At 39.5% G+C, this 20,380-nt stretch overlaps 6 protein-coding genes across 7 annotated transcripts; 1 reads left to right on the top strand and 5 right to left on the bottom strand.

Moving 5' to 3' along the window:
* The first annotated feature begins 534 nt into the window (after window positions 1-534).
* Vm26Ab (Vitelline membrane 26Ab) lies at window positions 535-1,153 on the top strand. The gene has a single exon (XM_030384236.2). It carries the CDS (start codon window positions 611-613, stop codon window positions 1,088-1,090), a length of 480 nt encoding a protein of 159 aa, XP_030240096.1. The 5' UTR covers window positions 535-610; the 3' UTR covers window positions 1,091-1,153.
* A 730-nt stretch (window positions 1,154-1,883) lies between these two features.
* Vm26Ac (Vitelline membrane 26Aac) lies at window positions 1,884-2,726 on the bottom strand. Its single transcript, XM_030384234.2, has one exon. The coding sequence runs from the start codon at window positions 2,541-2,543 to the stop codon at window positions 1,941-1,943; it is 603 nt and encodes a 200-aa protein (XP_030240094.1). The 5' UTR covers window positions 2,544-2,726; the 3' UTR covers window positions 1,884-1,940.
* A 1,529-nt stretch (window positions 2,727-4,255) lies between these two features.
* On the bottom strand, window positions 4,256-4,809 carry LOC115562533 (vitelline membrane protein Vm26Aa). The gene has a single exon (XM_030384238.2). It carries the CDS (start codon window positions 4,752-4,754, stop codon window positions 4,368-4,370), a length of 387 nt encoding a protein of 128 aa, XP_030240098.1. The 5' UTR covers window positions 4,755-4,809; the 3' UTR covers window positions 4,256-4,367.
* A 1,111-nt stretch (window positions 4,810-5,920) lies between these two features.
* Window positions 5,921-6,493, bottom strand: LOC115562532 (vitelline membrane protein Vm26Aa). Its single transcript, XM_030384237.2, has one exon. It carries the CDS (start codon window positions 6,430-6,432, stop codon window positions 6,040-6,042), a length of 393 nt encoding a protein of 130 aa, XP_030240097.1. The 5' UTR covers window positions 6,433-6,493; the 3' UTR covers window positions 5,921-6,039.
* Window positions 6,494-12,274: 5,781 nt separating this feature from the next.
* Window positions 12,275-13,819, bottom strand: psd (palisade). The gene has a single exon (XM_030384224.2). It carries the CDS (start codon window positions 13,747-13,749, stop codon window positions 12,334-12,336), a length of 1,416 nt encoding a protein of 471 aa, XP_030240084.1. The 5' UTR covers window positions 13,750-13,819; the 3' UTR covers window positions 12,275-12,333.
* A 1,987-nt stretch (window positions 13,820-15,806) lies between these two features.
* LOC115562536 (uncharacterized) lies at window positions 15,807-18,402 on the bottom strand. 2 transcript variants are annotated; one of them, XM_089258043.1, is made up of 2 exons: window positions 18,179-18,402; window positions 15,807-18,121 (listed from the first exon to the last, which is right to left on the bottom strand). In XM_089258043.1, exon 2 carries the CDS (start codon window positions 18,038-18,040, stop codon window positions 15,893-15,895), a length of 2,148 nt encoding a protein of 715 aa, XP_089114169.1. In that variant the 5' UTR covers window positions 18,041-18,121; window positions 18,179-18,402; the 3' UTR covers window positions 15,807-15,892. The 2 variants fall into 2 exon arrangements, with proteins under 2 accessions (XP_089114169.1, XP_030240101.1); XM_030384241.2 differs by having other exon boundaries at window positions 15,807-18,090; window positions 18,179-18,399.
* Window positions 18,403-20,380: the final 1,978 nt, after the last annotated feature.

A 20,380-nucleotide genomic window follows, 5' to 3' on the forward strand; every position in this document is an offset into this window, starting at 1 on the left:
TTAAGGAATATGCACAAATTATATGAGAATTTAGTCATTTATTTATTATTTTAGATATAGCGCGCATATTCAAATGGATATGGACGAGCTCGTCGTAGATCCTTTAGCTGTAGCAGGGAGTGCCTGCGAAATCTCATATAATACTGTTGATTCAATTCCGAGTAGAAGTTTGTCGGCAAGAACTGCGTCCAGCCGAGCTCGTCTTGATTGGGCTCCAGAAAGTTGTACAAAGCAGAAACCGAAGACGGTTTAGAGCCGACAATTGAAGCAGCTACTGCAACTAGAATACACAAACTCAGCAGTGTTACCACTAGCAATAGAATCTTCAATTTAGCCATTTGAAATTGGTGTTAGCCGGTCACAGATTCACCTTACACCCTTCTCCTTGGTTATCATGAACCCAACTGCAGCCCCATTTGGGTCGTCAGCAGTTTGCATTTATTGGCGTTGTGCTTTTTGCCTGTTATTGGTGTTTTGGCATTTTCTGATTTTCCAATGTGCTCAGCGTTTTTCGGCAGGGCTATAAAGCGAAGAGCCTCGTCACCGATCAACTACAGTCACTCATTCGATTCCACTTCAATCGCAAGTTAAGACAGCACCAATTATCGCCATGGCATTCAACATTGGACACATCTTTCTGGTCACGCTGCTCGCCGTGGTCTGCGCCGCAGAGACGATTCAATTGCAGCCAACGCAAGGCATCCTGATTCCCGCTCCATTGGCCGATAACATTCGTGTGTCGAGAGCTGCCTATGGTGGCTATGGAGCACCAGCTGCTGCACCCGCCTATTCCGCTCCAGCTGCTCCATCATACGGCGCACCAGCTGCACCCGCTGCGCCCGCTGCTCCTGCCTATGCTGCACCCGCCGCACCAGCTGCCCCAGCCTACGCCGCCCCAGCACCAGCACCAGCACCAGCCGCACCCGCCTCCATTCCAGCTCCACCGTGCCCCAAGAACTACCTGTTCAGCTGCCAACCCTCGCTGCAGCCCGTGCCCTGCTCGGCTCCAGCTCCCGCCTACGGCAACGCCGGTGCATACTCCCAGTACGTTCCCCAATACGCCGTGCCCTTTGTGCGCGAAATGCTATAAATGATTGATCCTGACATTCGGCTTACCTGGTCCAATAAATTAAAGCTATAAAGAAACAAAAAATACGATTTGTTGTTTATTTATAATATTATTCTTAATGGGCGGATCATTGAAATGAAATTTGTATATCTATATAGGTATGAGTTTTGATAGACTTATAAAAATTAAAATGTTGAACAACTTGTTCAAATAAAATAAAAATTAATATAAAAAAAAAAATACAAATAATATACATAGTAAAAAAAAAAAAAATATATAAATAATTAGAGATACCAAAATAACATATACAAACTGCAGACGAATTAAATTTTTAATTAAATTAAATACAAAATATTATTTTTTTTATGTGCACTTGCCGTTCGTTAAGTTCTCAAAATGTTTGTATTTTTATTTTATTTATTTAGGTTTTTATTAATTTAATTTTATTTTATTTATTTTTTGCACACGTAGATGTATAATATCTATAATATTATATCTGAGATAATGACAAAATATTAAAATAATATAATTTAAATTATGAATTATTAATTGATTTGGGACTAAGAAAATCTTTTCAGAACAAAGATTTATACTTGTATAAATACGAGAGACGCCAATAAAATGTAGTTTTTTCTGTATTCTAGGCCTGATCATCTTATCTTATTTCAGATGGTCTCACTTCATAGACATCTGTTTCCCAGCTGTAGATGTTTTCGTAAACCTACCATAATCAATCAATCTGTGTTTGTCTTCGCTTCAGGCGATAGGCAATCCACCCCGGCAACAAAAACAACAACAGCAACAACAAAATAAATGTAATTCTTAATTTTCTGGTTTTATTTTTAGATATCAATATCAGTCCTTTGGTCTCTCAATATCCACCACCGCCAGCTGGCGCTGCACTGCCACAGGGCACTGGCTTCAGCACCGGCTCACAGGAGAAGACATAATTCTTGGCACAGGGCGGGGATGGAACGCTGGGCGCAGCATACGAAACTGGAGCTGGTTGCTGTTGCTGTGGCTTCTCTTCTGGTTCCTCTGCATTGTAGCTACGTCCGAAACCGCCACGGAAACCACCGCCAAAGCCACCGCTAAAGCCACCGCCAAAGCCGCCACCCCGTCCAAAGTCCCCACGTCCAAAGCCGCCACGGCCAAAGCCAGGTCCGCCCCCAAATGGAGGCCTGCCAAACGACGGTCCGCCAAACGGTGGGCCACCAAAGCCGCCTCTGCCCGGCAAACCAAAGTTGTTCTCCACATTCACTTCCTGCACAATTTGCTGTTGACGTGGCTGACGCAGCAGCTCCACACTCTCCCCCAGCTGTTCCGGCGTATACAAGCGTACGGGTATAAAGCGATACAGCTGCCCCGTGGGGCTGCGCACACAGCGCTCATCGCATTGCCCATCGGCCAGGGATAGCAGGCAAAGGTAGCTCGCTAGCAGCGGCGCAAACAGCGCCCAGTGGGTGGCAAACATTGCGATCTGATGGATACGGATGGAGGTAACTGAACACCTGAAGTACTATGAAGCTGTAAGCTGAGACTAGCCAGCAGTTGGCTGCAACCAGTTGGTTTTTATTAGTGCGAAAATTTGCAGCGTCAAGCGGAAATGGAGTTCGGGTCAAATAGCACAGAGTGCTTCAAGGTGATTTGGCTTGGCCAACTGGGTTACTTGGTCAACATGGGGCCAAGGCTAATAGCGAGTCAAGCGCTCTCTTTGTCTCTAGTAAAAACACGAACATTTCCTTTAAATACATTTCCTAAGCAACATATGTCACCAGACAAAAGTCGAGCACAAATCGGTCAAAACTTTGTTCAGTCTCTCGACTGAATCTTGCTGGCCAACATCTGTTAGCCATTTGTGTATATCTTATTACCAAACAAACTTTGCTTCAACTTGATCGATTTAGGTTGCCAACTTTGTCGCTTATTTTGCAATCAAAAATTCTTTTACTTTCTACACACACACACACACAGACAAAAAAGTCAAATCAAAACAAAATTGGCTCGGTTCAAAGACCTCAGCCATATGCAATAATAATTATTATATTTGCTATTATGGTAAAATTGTATGGCTAGAGTAAGGCAGCGAAAGTGCTTAACAAACATTTTTCTAAATATATTTACAATAATATATGTGTATACAATATTTAATATATTTTATAGATATGTATATGCTGATCAGAAGTTTTTTTGTTTTGTGCTTTTTGTAGGTGTTGCTCTTGATTTGGTAAAGTTTGCCAAGGCTTAGGAGCTCAAAGTTCAGTAGAAATTGCTCTGATAAAAAATCTACAAACTAAGTTAAAATTAATAAATAAATAAAAAAGTTGTAGTACAATCAAAATTTTGTAGTTTGTAAAAGAATTTCTTAAAAATGTATATTTATTAATGAGTTAAAAGAGAGTATAGAGTATATTGGTTTTATAAGCATTTATCAGCTATTGAAGCCAGAGATTTAATTTTTGGAATCAGCAAAAACAAGAAAATTATACGAATAAAAAAAAATAGTTTTTTTATAATTGGATATGAAAAAATGAATGTGTCTTAAATATAAAAGAATTTAATCTATCATAGATGAAGTCGATTAAAATTAGAGATATTAAAACTAAGATATTTTTACAGAGTTTCAAAATGATCAGAAATATACCTAAACATTTAATGATTTTATATTAAATAGCGGTTGGTTAGATGTGTAAGACTGAGATGTCTGACTGAGGCTAAACAACAAACAGTCTTGGCTTTCCGAGTTGATATTTTCAATATAATTATATTATATTATTTATTTATAATAGATCTCTTTAAGTATATTTTCATAAAAATGTAGGTACAAATCAAATAAAACAGAGACACATACCAATAACTGAAATATTTAATACTTGCTCGGAAACAGAAAAACACTTGCATTTGTAATAATTAAAAATAAAATCAAATTAGGCTTTACTTCCATATGGAAGCGTGCATTATATTTCACTTTAAACAGAAATTGTTTTTGCACCTGGGGAAAAGCCAAAATAGATTTTTTCGCTGTTTAATTTAAATGGAAAAAAATGCTTTGTATTGATATTTATATCCAGGTATCGGATAACAATTTGAAACAAACATTTCAATAGAACAGTTGTGATAGCAGCAATGCTGAGGAGCTATAGAGTTTCCAAATACTTGAGTAAAACATTTGTTTTATATAGAAAATTTGTTTTTATGCATTAATCTTTATTGTTCTTTTTTTTAGTATTTTATTTAAGCATGGCATGGATTTTGGTTTATCGGCAGATTCAAGTCTTCTGATTCTTCTCGTGATCTTCTAGTAGCCGTAGCCGTAAGCCTGGGGCAAGTAGGCAGCGCCGTAGAGGTTCTGCTGATGCTGAGGCACGCCGTAGGTGGGGGCAAGGTAGCTGGCCACGGGCGAGGAGTAGGCGCCGGCTGAGCCGTAGCCCTGAGATGGAGCGCTGCATGGCACTGGCGCCAGGTTGGGCTGGCAGCTGAACAGATAGTTCTTGGGGCAGGGAGGAGCTGGCACACTGGCTGCGCCGCCGGAGCTGCCACCGCCGTAAGCAGACTTGCGTAGACGGGTCAGGTCACCATAGCCCTGGTTATCAGACTCGGATTCCTGGTTGCTTATAGAGCCGGAGGGATTGGCCAAAGCGGAGCCAACAATGGCGATGAGGGCGAAGCACACGAAGAATTTCATCTTGAAGTTGTTGATTTTGCTGTTACCAAAGGTGACTGATGCCAGTTGTAACCCCACACTCGGCTTATATAGCTTAACTTTGTCAACTTGGCATAAACTCGACAGCCAAGTGACTTTGACTAGTCTTTTACTTTTGTCTTTCGCTTAATCAGCTATCGCTGATCACTCCATAAAGTGCACTAAATACTAGTAGTGCGGCAAAGCCAACCACATTTGCCGACAATTGCATTTCGCTGCATTGGATTAACCCATCATTATTGTGGGTTAATATATATATTATATACATAAATATATCACAAGAATCTTACTTAATTCTAGAACTGTACTAGAACTATATTCTTTACTTTTAATACCCTTACATATATCTTTTGGATACTCTAAATCACATATTTTGTTTTATGCCCACTCACACTTATATTGATTTCATGTCACGTTTACTTCCTGCTCGTCCGTCTATCTGTCTGAAAGCAAAGCGTTTCAATACTATGCAAACTAAATGTTTAATTTATTTTATATATAATCATTACCCAATTGTTTTGTATTTTTATACTTTAATAAGTACACATATTTTGTTTCTCTTATATCAAAATTATTGGCTTTTGTGTTTTAATATATGTATAAGAATTTACTCTTTTGTATATATTGTTTATCATATTATTATTTTTTATTTATTATTATTTATATTAAAATATATACTAATTATCTTTATTTTTCATAATATTATAAATTTTGTTAAAATATTTATTAAAAATTTTTTAAATATTTTTCTTGTAGGCATAACAAAAAGTAAAATAAATAAAAATTGAAAGTTAAAATATTTTTTTAGTTTATTCTTAAGTCCCAAAATATGCAGAGGAACTTTACTGAATTCTATTGGTCACATACTTTATAGTTTAAAAAGACCTGTCCATATGCTTCCTATTACTAAATTACTCTCATCATACAATAGGGATTTATCCAGGGCCTTCGCATAAAATACTTGGACCAATTACAATAAATCTGACCTCTTATCAGTCCTAAGTGAAAGCCTTAAATGATTTATGTTTAATAAAATACTTAATACTATTCACCCGAACAGTTGCACTAAAAATTTCTCAAAAATCCCATAAATATAATCTCATTTGCTTAAACATTAACAACCAACAGCTAAAATCAAAATGAATAAATCAAATTTTCCGATTGTTTATCAATTTAATTGCAGCACATTTTTTATAAAATTTCTTTATGTATGGCTAAGATTTTGGTTTCTCGGCAGCTCAAGTCCTCAGAATCTGCTCGTGATGTTCTAGTAGCCGTAAGCCTGGGGCAAGTAGGCAGCGCCGTAGAGATTCTGTTGATACTGGGGTACGGCGTAGTTGGGGTCAAGGTAGCTGGCCACGGGCGAGGAGTAGGCGCCGGCTGAGCCGTAGCCCTGAGAAGGAGCGCTGCATGGCACTGGCGCCAGGTTGGGCTGGCAGCTGAACAAATAGTTTCTGGGGCAGGGAGGAGCTGGCACACTGGCTGCGCCGCCGGAACTGCCACCGCCGTAAGCGGACTTGCGTAGACGGGTCAAGTCACCATAGCCCTGGTTATCAGACTCGGATTCCTGGTTGTTAACGGAAGCCGAGCTGCTGCCGGTCGGACTGGCCAAAGCGGAGCCCACAATGGCGATGAGAGCGAAGCACACAAAGAATTTCATAATGAGGCTGTAGATGCTGCTTTAGTTATCAAAGATGACTGATGCCACTTCCAAGTGCACGTCTACTTTATATAGGTGGACTGGAATCTGCCCAGCTAGCACATGTGGCTTCAACTATACTGTTTGGCTTTGAAATGTTGGCCATTTCCTAAAGTTGCGCTGAGCTGGCCAAAAATTGCGACTTGAGTTCTTTTTGGGGTCATTTAAATGTTCAAGAATTCTTTTTTTCTTTTTAGTATAAACCAAGTTGGCAAAAAATTTGTCAAAATGAGTGGAAAATTTGGCAACCGACCTGGGTGGGTGGCTTAATTGTGACTCGTATGCATGTTGCACAATATTAATTGTAGCCCCATTTATTAGCGAGCTCTACTTTAAGATAAAATAGCTCACAATTTTGCTTGTCATGTGAATATTTTAATGTTTCGAAATATATTTTTAAAATTTGTGTTGAGTTAACAAATGAGCGGAACTTAAAGAATTTTAATAAAATTATAAAAAATGTTTAATATAATATGAATATTTAGTTGAATGATATTTATAAGTTATTAAAATATTTTATATTATTGTTTGGATTTTATAAGCTATTTAACATAATATAAATATTTATTCAAATGATATTTTATATATGTACTAAAAATTTAATATAACTCTTAAATTTTTCTATATTTCTTCTTGACTTAGTATAGCAAAATTTCAACTACAATTTATGAATAAAAATTATACTAAATATATACTAATTCATATAGTAAGTCGACTAACAATTTCCAGTTATCTCGCATGTTTATTTATCTAAAGCTCGATGCAAAGTATTGATTAGATATGCGTGTCTGGGAAAATAACTGGGGAATTCTTTCGATAACTCGCCCACCCGATCACTCACCCTGCTGTAAAAAACCAACTATGGTATATCTGTTATGCGAATCTGTTTACTTTTCTTGTATGATTAAGTTATCATTGAAGTTCTCTATGAGTTCTCTTCTAAATATAGCATATTAACATGTTATTGATAGCTTTCTCTATCTAAATTATCTGTCTATTGTAGGTGAAAACTTTTTTCAGAATTGTAAAGTACAGCTTTTATCCATTTTATTTTACTAACTTTATAATTACTTTGTAATTTTTAATTAAATACAATTTTTTTTTGTTCAATAATAACAACTTGTTTTATCTGCCTACAAAAATTAATATTATGATTTTTCCATATACCATACGTTATTTTTATTTATATGTATTTATTATTTTTATTTATTTGTATATGACGCATACTAAATGAAATTATATTGATAAAAGGTACATATATTAAGAAATATGTATATATGTATATTATAATTTCTAACAAGATGTATATATATTTTAAAACTATTTGTACTTATAATATTGATATATTGTTATTATAAGCTTGTTGTATTTATAATGTAATGTATATTTAATTTTTTATATAATTTTTTATTTACAGTTTTTGATTTGTTTATTTATATCATACATACATACATAAATTAGAAATTATTATTTATATTAGGGGATCATTAATTTGTCGCTCGTCTAAACTATTTGCTGTGAATGCTTGCATGTTTTATTTACATTTATTTAAATGAACACTTATAATAAAAATAAAATCATTTTAACAAACAAAATATTCGTATCTAGTTTATAATTTAAAATATATTCCTATTAATTTTTTTTTTTTTAATTTTTTCTCATTTCTTTATAAGATGCTGAACATTTTTGCAACTATGTATGGCCTTATGATTTATTTCTATACTTTATAAAATTGTCGTAATATTTCATACTAAATATAAATAAAAAAGCATACATAGCTTGCTCGCTTTGATGATTCAAAATGATTCAAAATGACTCAAAACGAAGCGAAACGAATGCAAGTGCCAACGACCCACATTTTGGTTTGAGTTTCGAAAATTTATTACGTACGAACGCAAAGCAGCTACATAAATACAAATTATATATAAATTTCGTAACTGTAGAAACAAATGAAAATTTCCACAACATTTTTCCTTTTTTTTTTCTAAATACCCCCCGCCAAAAAGGGAAAACCACTGCGATTGAACAAACCACAAATATAAAGTACATATATGTATGTATATAGGCATTTATATTTACATATAACTGTATGTATTCGATAGTGAGTGTATATAGTGATTGTGGCACCCGGACTTCGCAGCTCCCTTACAGCTCAACGCCTCGCACACAGCGAGAGAATTCGTTGAGCAAACCGAATGTTGAATACACTATGAGAAAACATGACTAACAATAATTTAACAGTATTTTTATAATATGTGCATTTTTTTATAAATATTTCATGAATTTAGTCAACTTAGAGCATATCTAATACAAACTCTATAATCATGTACATATATCCTTTCTGGCAGCGCATCGAGATCGCTTCATTTGGCAGCAGCGTTGGCGGCGACGACATTGGCGCTATTTTTGAGACCCCGCATGCGGTTGGATTGCAAGTGCCCATCGGCAACAGCAACAGCAACAGTCGAGCCAACAGCAGCAGCATCGATCAGGAGACCCCTCTCCCCTCTCATTTTGGAGAGAGCTGCGCACACATGTTGTTTCACATGTCGGCGCTGTTTATGGGCTGTTCAATTTTTAGGATCATTCTGTTTGTACACTCACTCAATTATGCCCGAGACTCTCGGCGGCGCTGCTTCTGAGAAAATCAGTGTGGGGTAGTTTTTCGTAAAGACAAGATCCCTGATCTCTTCAGCATTCGTTGCTCTAGAGTCAGTCACTCACTCACAATTGTTGCTCTTTGAACTCTGTTCCCGAGTGGTTGTGAGATCACTTAATAACTTAATATACAACTTTGTGATTGCCATGTCTAGAGATATAAGCGCATCAACTGATTACAAACTAATTTGGATTCATTACAGTTTACTGAATGAACCACTTGATTTCATAGCTGACACCTCGAGTCAAATGAATGCAACTGAAGCGCAGCAAAAGCCATCGAAATCAAGAAATTATGCAAAGATTGATTCTTGAAATTGAGCATAGTTTATTTCACTTCTAGCTTCTAGCTGTAAAAAAAGTCTTATTAATAAATAGTTCTATGAATTATGGACTTTAATCATACATTTTGTATTTTTTACACATGAATTTTAATATTTATTTTAATAATATAGGTATATTATATAAATTACTAGTACTAAGTACTATGTATTTCTTACAATATAATATAAATTGGATAAAGTTTCTTGAAGTAAAATTTTTGGAATACATGTAGAATTATCTCGCTTTATTTGAGCTATAAAGTCCTTGCTGGTAAATATATAAAATATAATATTATATTTCTTATCGCAGTAAAACTAAATATGATCTATGACTTCTCTCTGAACATGAACATAAATAATTTTATTTATCTAAGCATTTATTTGCAACTATTACGTATCACAGACTACATAGGTCTCATAGGTTTCTCTGAATAAAATGCTGTAAGACTTTATTTCCCATCCTTGATGCTACAAGGAATCTATATACATATTTAGTCTGCAGGTGTTCAGATTTATTTTTTATATTTTATATATTATATTTATATTTTATATTTTATATTTTATATTTTAAATTTTATATTTTATTTTTTATATTTTATATTTCATATTTTATATTTTATATTTCATATTAAATATTTTTTTTTTATATTTCATATTTATATTTTGTGTTACGCTACTCCAGAAAAAATTCAAAAGTATATACATATGTAATAAGAATAAATTTCATAACAAATATATATATTTAATCTCAAGTCACAATATGAGTCAAAATTTAATATGTAAAATTGCTATTTCCGATATGCCACAACTTTAGTCATATATGTTCAGCACCTTACATAGCTCCTTACTTAGGAAAGGACGATTATATGCATAGGCAGCTCAGGAATATTTCCAATTTTATGCAGTTGATATATTTATACTACTATATTATTATTGAATGTGACTAATAAACTAAATAAAATTCAATCAGAGAAATAAAAGCAATTAATAGTTTAAGATTCATTCGTCAATGATATGATGAAAACATAACTTAAGATAAATGCATGGCATTTGCTTGAGAAACTCAACTGAACTCAGTGATCTGTGCTGACATCGCAGTTAACATGAAAACGAACAGATCATTCACGAGATGCCAACCAATTGAATCAGAGAAACTCACTTGATCTCTGACATGATCGCTGCATGCTCGCTGATTATGTGGCAAGATGTGAAGATCTTAGATCTCTCATATGCAGAGTAACCGCTAATTTATTAAGCATATTTTCCGCTCACTCAACAGGCGATTAGATTATGTAAACGGCGTCACGCTCCGTACAGACGAGCCGCATGCCTCAACGAACGATCAACGCCCAGACAGACGCCTAGATCCCAAGACAAACTCTTTGACTAAATGTGGCAAGAAGTGCGTGCCACATGCAAAGTATACAAAAGCCGTTGATGGCCAGCTGAGTGCAGGCCTCCGCCTTCGACTTCGGCTCTGGTTGCCAGGCAAAGGCTGTACGCCAATGGCAGGCAACTTTCACTTGGTCACGGTCATGGTCAGGGGCTCTGCTGTGGTACATTACCCGGGTCCAGTTATCGCATTTCATAGCCCCGATGCTCAATGCCCGATGCCCGATGCTCGATGCCCGCATAGGAAGTCTCTGTTTATCTTGTGCAATTTGTTATGGAATTTGAATTTGAAAACGAAATGAAAACGGAGACCAGCCAGCGACCAACTGACTGACTGGCTGACTGAGGCGATTATGGTTCAAATTCTTGCCAACGTCATCGTCGTATATATATACATATATATTGATATATACATATACATACATGCATGTATGAAAAGAGAGGCGCAATAATAACAGGAAGAGGCAACAGAATAACAAATCGGCTCTGCGCATATGCGATAAATGCGAACCGATGATCGCAATCCGGGACCCTGACAGCTCAGACAAAATACACACAAATATATATATATACATGTATATACGTGTATTTACCCTTGCCGATAAGCAGCTACTGTTTATACGAAACGGAAATCATCATAGCACTCAACTGTACACATTTATCTGGGAGCCTGAGTAGAGTCAACTCAACTAAAATAGCTTCGATTAGCTATATTAATAAGTGGAATGCTACTGTAAATATACATATAGAAAGGATTGTCATTTTTTGTATGATTCTGATCTTGACAAAGAGATACTTAAATACTTAAACTGTCAGAGAAATGAGTTGGAAAAGATATCTAAGTAGATCTACAAAATTATATGTTGAATAAAATACACAAAACAGAATTAAAAATAAAAATATTGTATGTATTTCTCAGCAACACACGCAGTCATAAAATGTGGCTGTGGGTATGTGGTATGAGGGTGAATATAGAAATCCTTATCAATAATAAGTCTATATATGTGTATATGATTATATGGGTATATTATTTCAAAACATATTGAATCAATCAAATGCATACTCCAGCATTTGACAACCTTAAGAATGTTCCAATAACATCTCATCTGAAGTTTTCTTAAAAACTAAGTTATTTTATTGATGCATTTATAGCCCTTATCAGATATATTTGCACAACATTTGCATTGCTCTTAAGCCATATATTATAAGTATAAATATTATTAATATATATACACCAAGATAGTAGAGTCAACTTCTAATTTAACTTACCAACCATCTGATGCTACAAAGGTCTAAGATAATAATAGATAATAAAGACAACTCTTTTTATATTCGAGATCATCCCTTCATCTGCCATAAATCCATTTCAGATACCAAGATCCAAATCCAAAGCAACCCCCCTTGCATTTTGTAAATTAAAAGACTGACAATCCAAACAGCATTTACATAGATTTTATTTACAGTAAAGTCTTAATGATCATTCCAGTATTCATCTACTATATCCATTCCTTTCGGCCAGAGCCAAGCGATAGTTGTACTCCTGGAAGAGTTCGGGTGCGACGCGGTAGGGTTGATCAATTAAAGACAAACGAATGGGCGTCTGGCAGGGGGAGGACCTATAGACAGGAGCTGGTGGCGCTGGAGGTGGAGGCGCATAGACCGGTGCTGGTTGTGGTGCTGGTGGTGCTACATAGACAGGAGCTGGTGCTGGAGCTGGTGCTGGTGCTGGAGCTTGCGGAGGTGGCGCAGGGTAGCCATAGAAAGGAACGCCCAAGATGGGCCAATAGCCCGCACAAGCGGGAGCAGTACAGGGTGCAGGTGGTGCGGGTGGTGCTGGAGCTGGAGCTGGAGCATATGTAGGCAATTCCACTGGCGCTGGAGCTGGTTGCTCATAGACCGGCTGAGCTGGTGGTGGTGGAGGTGGTGCTGGCTGTTCCGTCTGCGCCTCGTAGTTTTGCTCCGGCTGTTTCAGCTTGTTGGCCAACTCGTCCTTGGATGAGGTTGATAAGTAAATGATGGGCTGATAGACGATTTGCGGTGGCTGTGCACCACCGTAGGACTTGGCGGGCTGGCCATACTCTTCGACTTTATTATAGCTCTCTGGTGCTGGTGCTGGGGCTGGAGCCTCGGATTCATAATTTGGTTGAGGTGCCTGAGGTTGTTCGTAGCTTTCGGCTGGCGGCTCTGGAGCCGCGTATTCCTCAGCTTGTGGTGGTGCTGGTGCTGGCGCTGGTGCCACATAGCCGGCATCTCCATCGCCGGGGCCATCGTAGCTGGGATTGGGTGTCTCATAGCCGCCGCCGCTAGGTGGTGCTGGTGTCGGATTGTAATCAACTGGAGCCGCTGGCTGTGGCTGCTGCTGCTGCTGTGGTGGCAGTGGTGCATAGCCTTCGCCGCCATAGCCAGGACTCGGTGGTGGCGCATAGTTGTTCAGCGGCTGCTGGCCACCACATTGGCCACCACACTGACCCGCACAGCTGTTGCCCCACAGGTCCGGCAGTTTCTTGAACAGTTTCAGTTGCTTAAAGGGATCCAGTTGATCCAGCTGCAATCCATTGTTGCAGTTATTATTCGGGATGACGGGCAAAGTGGGCGCCAAATTATTGGGGTAAAGCAAATTATTGTTGTAGTTGTTAGGCAAATTGTTGTTATTGCCGTTGCAGCAACTGGATTGCCTAAACAAATCGTCCCACCATTTCATGAGCGAACGATTCGTACGCCTCAGCTCTTCATTGGGACCCACTGTGGAGCCCGCATCGGCCATGAGGTAGTACATGGGCTGTCCAGGTGTCGCAATGCTATTCGAAATGCCAACATCATCATACGATTGCGCCTGCGCGTACCCAATCAGGCAGCACCAACTGCAGACCAATGAAGCCATCAAACAAATCCAGGAATTGTGCATTTTGCGTTGACGTTTCTGAATTTAACCTCACGTCGCGAATACTCAATTGCAACTATTCGAACAAGCTCCAATTGCATCGAACAATCACTGCCCAAAGTGACCCAAAAAAGTGCAAGGCTTGCACTTAAATACCCTGCCTTACGAGGGCATCGCTACTAGGGTATAATGTTGGGTAGAAAAGGCTATATATGTATGTCTGTAAAACTATCTATGTATCGTATCTATGTATGTAGGTATCTGTATCTATGAGATAGATATGTATTTATGTATTTATGTATATGTATTTATGTATCTATGTATCTGGGTATCTGTATCTATAAGATAGATATGTATCTATGTATCGTATCTATGTTCTTTGAGATAGATATGTATCTTTGTATCTATGTATCTATGTATCGTATATATGTATCTGGGTATTTGTATCTATAAGATAGATATGTATCTATGTATGTATCTATGTATGTATGCATCTTTGTATCTATGTTTTTATGTATCTATGTATCTATGTATCTGTGTATCTTTGTATCTATGTATCTATATGTCTATGTATCTATGCATCTATGTCTCTATGTATCTATTTATCTATTTATCTATTTATCTATATATCTATGTATCTATGTATCTATGTATCTATTTATCCATTTATCTATAAATCTATGTATCTATGTATCTATGTAACTATGTATCTATGCATTTATGTGTATATGTATTTATGTATCCATGTATCTATGCATTTATGTATCTATATATCTATGTATCTATGTAGTAGTTTTTATGAAGATATTTCTAAGTATATATCTATAACTTAATCCATAGAGTATACGAATTTCGCCTTCTCTTACAGTAGCTTAGGGCTGAGAAGAACATGAAGAATCGTTGATTTTGTCATGAATTTCGCAATGGACATCATCTAACCCGGTTAGTGGAAACCCAATCGCAACACCTGTGCCAAATTCTGGTCAAAGTTTACTCAACCCAAGAGCTTTGACAATTGCTGAGGTACATTGACTCGAAGCCTAAATTCGTATTATATACATATATATTTATACATGTGTATATATAGTTAGTTTCGTTTTTGTTTATTTAAATTGTGTTACGTGCTTAACATGAGCAATCAGCAGATTGCAGCTAAGCGCTGAGCTCGACTGGGCTCGACTCGTTGCCAGCAAGTGAATAGGTTCCTGTTTGGTCCGTGAAGCGTAGCTGCTATGGAGACGTGCGCCAGTGCGAAGGCAAAATGCGCAAAACCCCCCAACGGAAGTATATAATACATCAAAGAAAATGTATAAGAAAAAAAAAAACTGCATAATAAATATGTACACAAGTATTTATATAAAATACTTCCTTAAGTGGTCATTGGCTTATTCATCGGCATTAGCTGGGCGTCAAATATACCATTGACTTGGAAGACTCCGATCGAGCACAAAGAGTAGACTCAAATGAAATGAGTAAGAGTGGTCTAGAAGCTATTGAACAGCTTGTAGATACCCTGTAGACGGGCAAGACATACATATAAATGATGCATATGGCAAATGCTGTCTTAAGAAGATCCGAATAAGAGTTAAATACAAATCTACATTTTTGGGTACACATATTGAAAAATTGTAATTCTGTTTGATCTAGCTTTTTTTTCGAGCCGCTTATAATCATCAAGACCACTTCAAGTTTTCAGCGAATATTGGATAAGAAATAATGTATAGAAAAAGTGCAGACAGAATAAATTACATTCACTGCTAATTGGGGAAATCTCTCTTAGGCAATATAAATTAACAGCATGCGCCAAATATAATATATATAATATATACAATTGTACTTAATATACATTATAATTTATCTGTTAAATTATATTTGATAACATGAGAACCCTTTGATTGAAAGTGATTTAAACGGCTTTACATAAAAGCTTCAATTCTCTTTTCTTTAAAAGCTGGTACTACAGATTTTAACATGCTAATTTAACAAATTAGATAAGTAGATTATTAGCATAGATAGATAGATTATTGAAGCACTCTACAATTCAATAGACTATCTTATAGATCCCGAAACACAAACACGTCTTTTCAAAGTAATTTAACTAATTAGCTTTATTGATATTTAGTTTTAGTAATTCTTGCATAGTGTAAAAACTTATACTAGTTAAGATCTACAATCGCTGAAGATATTTGCGCTTGTGTGAAGTTTTGCTGCGGAAATTTTGACGTTTGCGCTTGTCGGACTTCAGTTTTTCCTCTCCCTTCACAATCAGCTGTTCGGCATTGAGGTCCGAGTCGGGATCCGTTGATTTCGATGCTTCGGTCTCCACATCTTCAGCTGACTTTGGCGCTTCCGTGTTGTCGTGCGAATCGTTCTCCTCCTCCTCGTCTTCCTCCTCATCTTCGGCTTCATCGGCGTCCTCTTTCTTGCCGCCATCACGCGTGGCAGCAACAACGGATTCAGTGGTTTGCATGCCTCCTTTGGTGGTTGGCGCTCTGGTGGTGGTGCTGGGGAAGCTCAAGCCAAAGACTTTGGGCAGCGCTGCTGTTGTGGCCGTTCCCATTGTGCTCTCCTCGGGTGCACCAAACAGTCGAAGTCTGGGCTGTTGAGTCGTTGGCACTGGAGCGCCTAGAAGTCGATTGAAGGGATTAAACGGATTCAGACTGCCGAACGGACCAAACGGATTCAGCACTGGCGCCATGCCAAAGGGTGCACCCACTTGTGGAGCCATGCCAAATGAGGAGCCCACCTGAGGGCCTCCGATGCCGTAGGCGGCGCCAGCATGCGCACCCAGTCCAAAGCCAGATCCCACTTGAGGCGCTGACAAGCCAAAAGATGGCGCCACCTGTTGATTAAGGCCAAAAGGCGAGCCCAGTCCAAATGGCGCGCCAAAGGAACTGCCCACCATAGGATCACGTGCCGCCGCTGCCGATCCCGAGCCAGGCACAGCCAGATAATGCGTGGGCTGCTGCTGTCCATAGCAGGGCATGGCTATGATCACTGGCTGAAAGCTGGGACACTGAGCGGGCGTATTGTAGCTGGCCGTGGAGTCCGCAGACGTCGGGCACGGACACGAATTGCAGACATTGCTGTCGCCAGGCGGAGCTGGGCTGTAAGTCAGGGCGGAAGTAGTCTTTGGGTTCGCATTGTAATTGGGCTGACTTGGAGGCGTCATCTGTGGTGGCATTGGTGCCGCTGGAGCCGCTGCAGGCTGTGGATAGCTTGGCGAATATCCGGACAGCTCCACAGGGGTCGCCTGCTGCAAGGGCGCCGCCTGTCCCAGCTGCGGCTCATTGGGCTCCAGGCTGGCGTAGAAGGTGCGCATAATGGGATCATCGTAGTACGGCGGCGGCTGTGCTGCAGCCGTGGGCTGCTGCAGCTGCGTCTGCATCAGCGGCATCCACACCATGGGCGGTGCAACGCCCACCATTGCATCCCGGCCAGCAACGGGCTGTCGATACGGCAAGTTGAGCTCCTCCTGGCGAAAGCCCACATCGGGCACGGCCAGCACATCCTCACCAATGCCCACATGGTAGCGACTGCCCACTAGCGAATCGTAGGCATTGCCATTGCCATGGCTCGCTTGGCCGCTCGCAGACTGTGGTTTTGGTAGAGACGCTCCTTGAGCAGCTGACGGCGATTTCGGAGCTGCTGCATCAGCATATGCAGGGGCCGCGGACGCTGGGCGTGCGCCTGCTGCATTTCCGCGTGCAGCTGCTGGTGCGCCGCCTGCACCTGGGTAATGAACTGCTGGCACGCCATATGGTTGCGGAGCAGTCGCAGGTGCATAGGCAGCAGCAGCAGCGGGTCCAAAGTTGCCGACATGGGATTCAGTAGCTGGCGTCTGGTTCGAATATGTCGTCGCTGGCGTTGCCTTGGCCGGTGGCTCGTCATAGTTGGAGGCGATCGGGAAAAACCCAGCTCCAAAGCTGGGAAACGACGGAAACGGCGTCTGAATATACTGTGGATTAATGGGCCTCGTTTGTTGCTCCGTCTGTTGATAAGTCTGAATGGGTTGCTGTTGCTGCTGTTGTTGTTGTTGTTGTTTCTGTTGCTGCTCAGCCGCTGGCTGAGCTGGGGCGCCGCCACGTGAAAAGTCGGTGCCCTTGCACATGAAATAGGGCTCCTCCTGTGGTCCGCTCGGCTTGATCTCCACACAAATCGTGGTCAACGTACGCTTGCTGCGATGCAGCGCATCCAGCTGTTCGCGTGGCGCCGCCTGCTGCTGCTCTTGGACTAGTCCAAGTGCCAGCCAAGGGCACAGCAGCAGCAGCGACAGCAGCAGCAGCAGCCTCAAGTGCTGTGGATAATTGGCCATTGCTTCCGTTTACTAACTTCCGTTGCTGCTGGGCGCACGGCTTTTATACTCTGCAAGTGTCGCAATCATCAAAAGAGAGCACTACAAGAGGTTAGCGAGATCCCCGTTGGCTGGGAACCTGAAACTCCCACGACTCACCCACAGAATTCTATGTAAAATCTTGCGCAATCCGTGCTGCAGTGCTTCTTGGTTCACTTGCTCTTGGCCGCCTCTTGTGTCTTGGCTGCCTTTTCAGCTGCACCGGTAATTGGAGTTTCTTTCACTCGAAATTCGTAACACTGAATAAACCCCTTTCGAGCTGTACATAGTGTCCGAACCCATGCCAGAGGGTTCAATATGGATGCACTACTCTTTAATCGGATAAGGTCAACTAGACTAAATGGAACGAAACGATGGTGGTATTTATATTATAAAAGTTCTTATATCTGTTATTATATTTTATATTGTTATTGCAATAAATCAATAAAAGACTTGCGTTTCTATTAAATACATCCTTTTTAATCCTTTATTATAGACTATAAAATATATATTATCTAAAGAATTTTCATATAATTTTACTAAGATCTCTTCAATGGCAGTGTATTTGGACGTTGTCATTAGCCACAAATCCATCAGCTTTTTCTTTAATATTGTTCTTTCATTAAACATTCAACATTAATTTGAAATTTCAGCTGATTGTAGCAACTTTTTAGCGGACTTCAATTTCGCGTGCTGCAGTTCAACAAACTCTCAAATTACCGTTCAGTTTGTCCAGTCAACATTACCTAGACAGACTACATATATACATTTATACTGCTAGACATATGTATATAGAAAAACATCTGATATGTAAGAACATATAGAGATAGCTCTATTCAGTGTTCGTCAAATCGGTCAGTTGGTCAAAGCATATTGGATTTCATCGAATCGTATTATAGTTCAGCATAAACTGACCTGACGCAGCAGCCCAGAGCCATTTGAATGCTAGGAGCCATTAGTAAGCAAGCTGAACAGCTCATCTAGCGATTTGCTGAGACACATATATATAGATACATATATAGAGATACATATATATATAAATCGTGCGTGTGTCGGGAATTTCAAATTACGCAGCTCCCCTTTACTTGGCCCGGTCGTACCCCTGCGCACCCGACCACAAAACGTCGCTTTCATTTAACAAAAGTGCTAAAGACTCTGAAGCTAGGGGAAGGGTGGCAAAGAGGAAGTGAGGCAGAGAGGTAGAGAGACACTGAGGCAGCGAGGCAGCGAGTTCAAGGCAGTAGGAAACGCCAGTTTCGCATAATATATAGGTGTAATATGTATGGGCGCGTGCTCTGGCTACGTTTTTGTTGTTCCTGCGCTGTCTGTCCGACTGACTGACAGCGCCACTTACTCACTCATTTACTCATTCGGCAAATGAGACGACGACGACGACGACGACGACGAGGATGGTGGCGGCATAGACAAAGTGGCTGGCTCTATAGCCAACTCCCCTAGTTGACTGGGTGACTGGCTGACTAGCTGGGAACCGCACCCAAGTCGAGGACGTGGCGCATTTTGAGGGTAGCCTGCGTTGCCGTTGCACGGCAGCACAACATGTGTTGGCACACACTAAAACACGCTCACACACACACTCCCACACAAACATCCTAATCATCATTATTTTCAATAAGCAGTTTATGCAACCACCCTACGACGAACCCCTTCCAACTCTGCCCACATATCTTAAGTTTTGGGCGCGGTCCGCTGTAGCGTGCAAAGTCATCGTCATCAAGTTCTTCGTTTCGCTTTAATTTGCCATATCTGCCTTATCGCCTATAGTTTTTATACCATTTACCCACTACAAAGTGCCTGGCAATAGGGTATAATAATCTTGTGCAAATGCTTGCAACAGCGCTGCTTACTTACAAACATATGTATGTATGTAAAAATAGAGCAACTTCTATTCATCCAACTTGAGAGCAATTCAACATACATATGTATGTATGTATTTAAGAATAAGAAAAAGCTTTGCAGAACTCTCACTCATGCTCTTTGCCTAAGCAGCAAATGTGGATCAAATACTACCGCAAATATGTGCCATTTTTATGTGATGCAAAAAAGCTCTACAGCAAAAATGGCACTGTGTACATATGCATACATACATATGTATATGTATATATTCATATATAGATATGCACACACACAGATTCATTAATAAAATTGTAGTTAAATGAACTTACCATGCTGGCGAAATAATTTGTTGAAATTGACTTTTAGCACACACCCACACATTCGCGACTTTAACTAATCGCAACGCTGATAATTTGACTCAAATAGATAAACAACAAAAGACACGCGTACTTACTTTAGCCGATCAAA

Source organism: Drosophila navojoa, chromosome 3 (genome assembly GCF_054131105.1).
Source record: "Drosophila navojoa isolate 15081-1374.11 chromosome 3, UAZ_NAV_1.0, whole genome shotgun sequence".
In the NCBI taxonomy this organism is placed as follows: domain Eukaryota; kingdom Metazoa; phylum Arthropoda; class Insecta; order Diptera; family Drosophilidae; genus Drosophila; species Drosophila navojoa.